This window comes from Phalaenopsis equestris, unplaced genomic scaffold, assembly GCF_001263595.1.
Source record: "Phalaenopsis equestris unplaced genomic scaffold, ASM126359v1 Scaffold000002, whole genome shotgun sequence".
NCBI classification, from domain to species: Eukaryota; Viridiplantae; Streptophyta; class Magnoliopsida; order Asparagales; family Orchidaceae; genus Phalaenopsis; species Phalaenopsis equestris.
This window is the reverse complement of record NW_018164444.1, coordinates 56,806,793-56,815,609: the sequence shown is the minus strand read 5'-3', so window position 1 is coordinate 56,815,609 and position 8,817 is coordinate 56,806,793. Positions and strand designations below refer to the sequence as shown.

The following is an 8,817-nucleotide window of genomic DNA, read 5'->3' as shown; positions in this document are numbered from 1 at the left end:
TTATTTTTTTTCCCCAAAAAAAAAAAAAAAAAACTACTCTTACGAAACCTCATTGACTCCTGCCATCATTGGGTCTTTTTGTTCTCCTGTGCACGCTCTACGAGATATACTGGAACACAGATCGGACGTCGACGGCTTGGAGCAAGCAAGGAAATGTGTCTGCAACCGTCACAGTGGTGATATCCCCTACCTTTTAGCCAGCTTTAGGAATAGTGGAGTCTAGGCGTGTGGGTATGATCGCCCACACGGGGTGCGTGTGCAAGTTTGAGTCGGCGCGACGACGTGCTTACGTGATTGATCGTTGGTTTTCCTAGAGCCAGTCTTTAGGTTATGACTTCATGTGTGTGGCCAACACCCCCCGTAGAGTCGGGTGTATTCCCTCTTGTTGTGAGCCTTAGCACAAATCTCGATGGGTCGGAGTCCCTCACTCCCTTGCTTTGGATTCCCCAGCTTTACTTGGAGAAGTTGAGAGGTCGGACTTGGCAAAACGAGATAAGCTTTGTAGTTGGCTCGCTTTGCAAAGTTTGTAGGAGTTCACTAAATGGGAAAAGCTTCATAGCTAGTTCATTTCGCGACGCCGTAGATATTTTTCCCCTCGGAGATCCGGAGAGAAACTCCCGCATTTCCTCACCAAAACAAGAGGCGGCGGTGTCACACATCAAAGGGTCTAAACCTTAGGTCTCCTAGGTGAGGTCGTAAGCACAAGCCCGGTTTGCTACATGCATGTTGGTTTGCTGCATTTTGCATTTTTGCTTGGTGCATGTTGCATTTCACTTTTCTTTGACCGGCCGCCCCGGCCCGGTGAGCATTTCACTTAGCTCCAACCTGCCGCCCCGAACCGGTGAGCCTCTCACTTCACTCTGATCGGCCTCCCCAGCCTGGCGAGCATCTTGCTTCGTTCCGACAGACCCCCCGGCCCGGTAAGCATTTCACTTCGCTCCAATCAGCCGCCCCGGCCCGATGAGCGTCTCACTTTGGTTCGGTCGACCGCTTTGGCCCGGTAGACCGATCACTTTGGTTCGACCGGCCACCACGGTCCGATTGATCGATCACTTGCATGTTTATTTGCTTTTGCATTATATCACATGCTTGTATGCTTGCATGTTGTATCTTGTATGGGTTAGCTTGCATGATCATTATCATTTGTTTGTGCTGCACTTCTTCGAGCCGCTGCCACCACGGCATGCTCATCACTTTTGGTCATATACGCCTCGACACACCTTCCTCTGGTCACTGCCGCCACGGTACGCCCATCCCTTTCGATCACTGCAGCCTAGGCACACCTTATTCTGGTCGCTGTCTCCATGACACACTCATTTGTTTGGGTCGTTGCCTACACGGTATGACAATCTTTTCCTGAGTCACTGCCCCACGGTACACGCAGCACTTCTGTCACATGATTGTCTGCATTTGTATTTGCATGTTTGCATAGGTAGCAAGCTAGGCTCGTTAAGAGAGCGACCCCGTGTCGTCCGCGATGCCTTAACGAGCATTGCTTGCTGGGTTGATCCCGATGAGCAATGCAAGTTAAGTCATCGAGATTAGATTAACACGAGTATGACTGTTATGACTGTGCTAAAGATCTAATAGATCTAACTTGTGTCACCTCTCTTCATGACACCCTTTAGATCCTTCGAATCTTTTGGATGTGGGCGATATGGCGACCCCGTAAAAGTCATACTATACACATACTTACCCCAAACTTAAATACTAGGTTGACACACTTTTCATTAGATGGTGTGCTAGGCTAGGATTTAGGGTGTTAGGTAATCATTTTGATGTCTGGTTATTGTTTTCTGTTGGATTGGTTGCCCTAGCCAAATATTTTTCTTTTGCATTGTGCTTGTGGTGTGTTGTATGTTGTATATGTATGGTAGTGTGTTAGGGTGTTCTTCTACAAGGAACTATGTCTATTTATATGCACACACACAGGTACTGATATGGGGGAGCATGTGATGATTTCTGACCCTTTTACTTGCAGGTGTTATTTAGCTCCCTCACTTTTAAGGTACAACTCATGATACGTTATTTGCATGTGAGCTTTCCCGCTGACACTTATTTTCATGCAGGATTGAGTCATTTTCTTTTCTCTATGTACTTTTAGAGTCTAAGAGAGTCCTGTGGCAGAAATAAGATATGAGCACGGGTTCTAATGTGTTTGGCGCGGGAACCACGTGGAGGGGATCAGGAGCATATGCTCGTGCCCCGTAACTTAATTCTGCATTTTATATTGATGTATAAAATTAGGACCGGGAATATATATGCAGAGTTCGACCGCCTTTTTTCTTTTATGGGATATGTTGCTGACCCAGCAGCGCTGGTATGTTTACTATTTTATTTGGCTTGCTTTATTTTTTATTTTTTGCATCATATTGCATATCTACACTTGCATGTGTTTTTCTGGTTTTTTTTTTCTGTGGTTTACCTGGGATGTCACGATATAACATAGGATCATTAAGGACCCTAAAATTGTAATTTTCTACAAAATCCTAAATAAAATATTCAAGTTAATTAAAATTTAGGATTAATTAAAATTTAGATTCAAGTTAATTAAAATTTAGGATTAAAATATTCAGGATTTAAAATTTGCAATATTCTCCATATTCTTAAGAACAGCTTTAGATAACTGCATTCATATTTGCATGTCCTGAGAAAGAGCCTTCGTGCTTCTTCAACCTGACTGACCCAACATACCTTTTTATAAGTGGTTGTCTAGTGCGCCTAGGGTGTTAGAAGACTCCCCGACCCGGACGGGGTATAAGTCCTTTTGTTGGGAGCGTTTCAAGTTTTGTAGTTGAACCTCCACTCTCTTTTCTCTCCTGAGGCATCATTGCTACTTTGGCATGTATAAGTCTCACATTTTAGAGCTCTAACTGATAGTCATAAGATAGAGTTTTTTTTCCTTTGACCTTAGGGCTACCGAGATTCCCATGGACGAGGCAATTCACGGATTGCTTACCTATAACCTCAGAACGTGTTGGGTTGACTACCTTCACGACCAGGTAGACTTAGGGTCCTAGTAGTTGTGTATGACAGGTCCGCGGTACCTCGACCCAGTTACCTCTAGCTTTTAGGATCACTCTACCTTCCTCTTATTGAGCCCCTTTTGAGCCCTGTCGCTCATTGACTTTGTTAATATCACCTTGACGGCCCGATGCCGATGAGCTACCACCAATTTGGGATACCACGATTTGTCATCTACCTTTATGACCTGGACGTGTTTTGACATGTTGAGATATCCCCGTTAAGATGATTTAGGTTATTCCGTAGGCCCCGTGTGCCGATGAGTCGCTACCCATTTAGGATGTGAGAGACTCACTCTTTGTCCGATGACTTAGCGCGAGCTTTGAAGCATCGAGATTGCTCCTACACTGAATAACCTTCCTTTGAGTACCTATTTTCCCAATTCACGTTAATCCAAGCAAAACTCCTTTTATCGAGAGTATTCTTGGGTACCCCCCAGGATGTAATTAACCAAGAGGATGTAATTAACCAACCCAGGATGTAATTAACCAAGAGGGATGTCCTATTGGGAGTGCTCTTGACCCCAAAACAGTCACCTATACTTGACTCTCTGGTTTTTGGTAGCCTACTTAGGTATTCTTTTGCGGATATCAGTTTAAGGTGCTTTCACCCAATCATGTTTGGTGGACACTCTTAACCTATCTTTGCAAGGTTTACCGCACGTAGACTCTCCACGTTTTATGTTTTTTCTTGTTTGTCGCTTTGTCGTATGTTCCTTTTTTTTGTCGTATGTTCCTTTTTATGTTCCTTTTTATTCAGTTTCTCTCTCTTCGAATAATTGATCTGATTCAGAATGAAGATTTATTCGAATGGGAGAAGTATACGACGATCGACACGCTGACAAATCCTTTTAAAATAAAAGAGAGAAAAACGAATGAAAACAACCTCTGTCAACCACCACCGACCATCATCAACTGTCGTCGACCACAGTTAACCAGACGCCACAGTCGACGTTGTACCTTGGAAAATCTAGTAACTATTTCCCATCTGTGGGACAATGAGTCTCAGTAATCATCAACTTATAATGAATTTTTATAACTGGACTAGGCCCCGTGGTTTTTTTCATTTACGGGTTTTCCACGTAAAAACTTGTGGTGTCATGACATGTCGATTCCCTTTCATCTAAGTGTGTGTTGAATCCTCAGACAATGCTGAGAGAATAAATCATTACTCTACCGCCACAAATTTCTAGCACGCACCAGTTTGACGTCGTCTGTAGGAAATGAAGCACCATTTGGCATTGCCTTCAGCTTTGAGACGTTGGATCCCTACTTCATTTCCAGATGATGTAGATCATGCAATTGACAAAAGAATCTTCTTTGCATCTTGAAGGTCATCTCAAAAGCATTCTTCAATGTGGAGGCAACCTTCTCTGCAATCTCAAAAGGTTGTTCACGTCAACGTCCTGAGCACGATTGTAGTGGGGTTGTCTTCTCGCATCCTATTCAGACACAAAAAAATGTCACAACTTCTTCCAGGCCGAGGGACAACCTTCACTGCAGTCTTGAAAGGTCGTTCACGTCGACGTCCCAGGCACAATTATAGTAGAGTTATATTCTCACATTTTATTTAGACACAAAGTATTTCACAAGTTCATCCACGCTGGGGGGCAACATTCACTGCAGTCTCGAAAGGTCTTTTTTGTTAACATCCCGGGTACAACTGTGGTGGGGATGTCATCCCACATTTTATTCAGATTACAAGCCTACCAAAATTGCTCATGTATTGTGGCAAATCTTCACCGGAAATAACACTTCCTCGGCGTCTCCTCATCGTACTGGAGTTCTTCATCAACTAGATCAAGAAGTTGATCTCTTTACAACCCAATACATGGGTTGTTTTGCAAGCTCACATGGAAAGCACCCGCACTGAGGGCTAAAAGATTCAAAAGTAACAACTAATAAGTTATCAAAAATATTTCTTGAGTATGATTGCAACCATATTTCCAAGAAAACATACAGTTCATTGCAATGTACACCCCAGTCTCGAGAAACACAGAGCATGTCTGACACCTCATTCTGGGATTAATCGATCCCAGGGAGACTTGATTCGATCTCTTCCATTACAGGCTACAGTCGTCAAGCAAAGGCTTCGACGTACAATCTCGGATAGGTAAAAAATTCTTGGTGGATTTCCTTTGACCTCTTCCATAACAGGTAGCGATCGTCAAGCAAAAGCTTTGACCAATAACCCAGGATAGGTCAACCATCTTAACTGGATTTCATATGACTTTATTCTTATAAGTTAATACCGTCAAGCATCTTCGATTATACAACTCATAACTGGTATTACAACCTTAATGAACTTTTTTTTTCAACCATACCCCTAGAAGTTGATCCTGGTGGACAAGACTTAATGAAAAACTACAATGCTCCAAGAAGTCAAGCCTCAAAAGGCAACGAGCCTCAGTAGGTACCAGTTCAAGCTACTATAAGACATAGGTTAGAGGGAGCACAACCTCGAAAGGCATGAACCATAAAAGGTACGTGATTCTTCATTTTATAAAATTTGTGTGTTAACTTAAATTGCAGATTTTCTACGATTGAGAAGCCACGACAACCTTAGAAACAAACAACAAAAAATGTTTCAAAATTGTCACGAAAAACATACTCGGGGGGGCAAATAACTACATATGTGTGGTGCGAATAACTTAACAATAACAATTACGCTACAAAAGAGTAAAGCACTAATCAACCTCTGCACCGCAACTCGACTCCACATTTCTTCGCAGCAACTCCTCACCGCAACTCGGCGCAACAACTCTTCACCGCAACTCTTCGCCGCAGCTATGCACCGTAACTTGGCGCAACAACTCTTTGTCGCAGTTCTGCACCGCAACACAGCGACTCAACACTTCGCCGCAACTCAGCAACTCGGAGCATAGCTCTTCTTTGCAACTCAGGACCGCAACACTTCGTCGTAACTTTGCACCGCAACGCTTCTCTGCAACTCTGCGCTGCAACTCATCACCGCAACTCTTCGCTGCAACTCTTCACTGTTACGTAAGACGATTTTCTTTTGAGAAATCCTGAATCAGCTGAAGACTTCGGGTCTGTTTGGCGCAGCTGTTGATTATTTATAATCTGCTGATAAGCAGATTATTCTGATAATCTGATAATCTGCACATTATCAGAATCATCTGTATTGTTGTTTAGGGCAGCTTATTCAATATAACTTATTGGTGGTTAAATGACATTCATGCCCTTATGTGCTAAAACTGTTTGGGGCAACTTATTCAGAATAACTTTTATTCAAGATAACATATTGGTGGTTAAATGACATTTATGCTCTTATGTGATAAAACTGTTTGTGACAGCTTATTCAGAATAGCTTATTGATAGTACTGAAGCATATAATGCAGAAACATAAAATCATCGCAGGTCAGTATAGAAATTTCAACTGAAATCCAGTCCTCTAGGGGCCAAAACCGAGCCCACCAAATGGAGAAAGAAAGTACATAACTTTTAAGATTTATTTTGACAGGAATAATAAAGCTCAAGAATGAAATCTCAAATCATCACCTCATTGAACATGTGATTCGAATAAGTAAATCACAAAAAAATATGTCAACCAAAAAAATTTTCCAACATAAACATTGCATTTCACTCATATGTTTCAGCTCCCCAATTCTATAACCATTCTCATTCGTAACAACAAACCATCCAACAGATCCAACAGAGCTGGCAGAAATTTGGATATGCAAGAATGCTTGGGCATGTAAATGCCCAATTATAATAAATAGGAGCATATAACATGTGTTCTTCATGTAAATACACAATTATAAAGAACAAAGCATACAATGTTAGATTAATGAAAATTCCCTATTTTTCATTTCAACCGATCTAGGGAAATGAAAAGCTTCCCAAGCATTCTTGCATTCAATATTTCCCCATCATTCAAAACATCATTCAAATCAACGTGAAATTCCCAAGCATTTCAACCGCAATAAAAATAGTAAAAATTCCCAAGCATGAAAATTTTGAACAACGGAAAAGGATCCTAACTATTTCACAGTAAATCAAACATTTCGCAGCAAAAAATTTCAATAAAATTCTAATGTTCCATTTCTAACGACCATAGGAACAAAAATTACTGTGAGAGGGTCGAATACGACCTCGCGGGAAGAAATGAGAGGGATATCGGGAAGGGCGAGAGTGTGATGTCAAAAAAATACCTCATATTGCGAATCACAGCCTCGTAAGCTTCGGGCGAGGTCGAGACAGAAATGACGAGACGGGAAGGTCGAGGGCAAGGGGGATAGACGGGAAGGACAGCACGGGAAAAATAACCCTAAACGCGAGAAGCATACGCGGAACGAAGATACGCGGAACAGCATACGCGGAACGAAGCTCCTGGCCAGATTACGCTCCCTTAAGAGAATCGCGATAAGAGAACAAAGCGTTTTCAAAACGTCTCACGCAAACGTCTTTTTCAAACGGAAGGTCGGCATTTTGAAAACGCTCTCAAACGAGTCCTTCACCTCTACCCTCACTTTCAGACCTATTTTATAGGCTCAAAAAGAATTTGAATTATTAAATACTCATTATTAAAATAAATAAAATAACCCTTCTGCTCCCTACAGCCGGCTTCCACTTCGGCTTCCTGCACTTCGGCTCAAGCCTTTTCGCCGATCCCGCTTCAGCCTCTTCCGTCTCCGTCGTTTGTCATTCCCATAATCAGTTATGCAATAATATTATGCGTGTATTAAAAGGATTATCAAAGCAAATTAAAGGATTAGCAAAAGCTGTCAAAGCGTAAAAAATACTATAATATACAAGTAAATACAACAGTTCGCTTTGTTAAAGGAAAATTATCTGAGTGCATGATTTATATCCCAAACTTTTAAGTAGAATAATTTATATAAAATTGAAACATATAGTGCTTCATATTACATAGTATAATTGTATGACTAACATTCCTCCATAAATTCACCGGCTACAAGCGGTCGACTACTCTAGGATCCATTTTCATGTTCCTTTTGAACTATAATGACATGCATAGAATATTTCCTAACAAATTGTTAAAAGACTGTACCATTCACAAGATCATTTCCTACCAAACAATAAACTTTTTTCTTAACTTACCATTCTAACCTTCTGCATGTCAGAAATACGTTTCATGTCATTTACGCAATAAAAACAAATCATCTTCTTTCTTTATATTTCAGAGATATATATGTAATTATTATTTTATAAAAACTCAAACATCCATCAGAGACAATAGCAAACCAAACACACATGTTCGTTATTCCATTTGAAATCCATCATTTTTACTACATAGAAGGGGATGTCACATACTGCCTGGGAACCATAAACAGATCCCTACCACAAAAAGGGCTGGTCCACTCCTCTGAACCCGTTGGAGCAGAGTAATCACTTAAACGGCTCCTAACTTGATGTAATGCCGGAAGATAAACACCACCACCACCTCCACCATTCATAGAACTTCCACCCATAAACATCGTCGACCACGTGTTGGACACAACATCAATCTTCATGGACGGCTTCCGCGGCATCGGATTTAAGCTCCAATCGATCAAAGTGTAGTCACGAAGTGGGGCGAAGCTATTCCAATCATTTTGAGACGACTCAGATGAAGGAGAAGAACCCCAGCCGGTGTAAAGTCCTAAAGACGACGGTGTCGCAAACGGCGATGGTGCATTCTGGGAGCGGCCGCTGCTCCAGCCAGCTGATGCCAGCAACTCCACCGGAACTGATGGAATCTGCTGGAGATTGTTTTGAGGGTAAGATTGCTGTACTGTAACACCACTCTTTCCCGTTCCACTATTTGCAG

General features: G+C 41.8%; 1 protein-coding gene across 1 annotated transcript in view; it reads right to left on the bottom strand.

Annotated features, from left to right (window-relative positions):
* Positions 1 to 8,248: 8,248 nt before the first annotated feature.
* LOC110035667 overlaps positions 8,249 to 8,817 on the bottom strand; it is a 9,107-nt gene continuing 8,538 nt past the window's right edge. The window contains exon 3 of the mRNA XM_020739939.1: positions 8,249 to 8,817. Coding sequence (XP_020595598.1) covers positions 8,297 to 8,817 — 521 coding nt within the window. The 3' untranslated portion in view covers positions 8,249 to 8,296.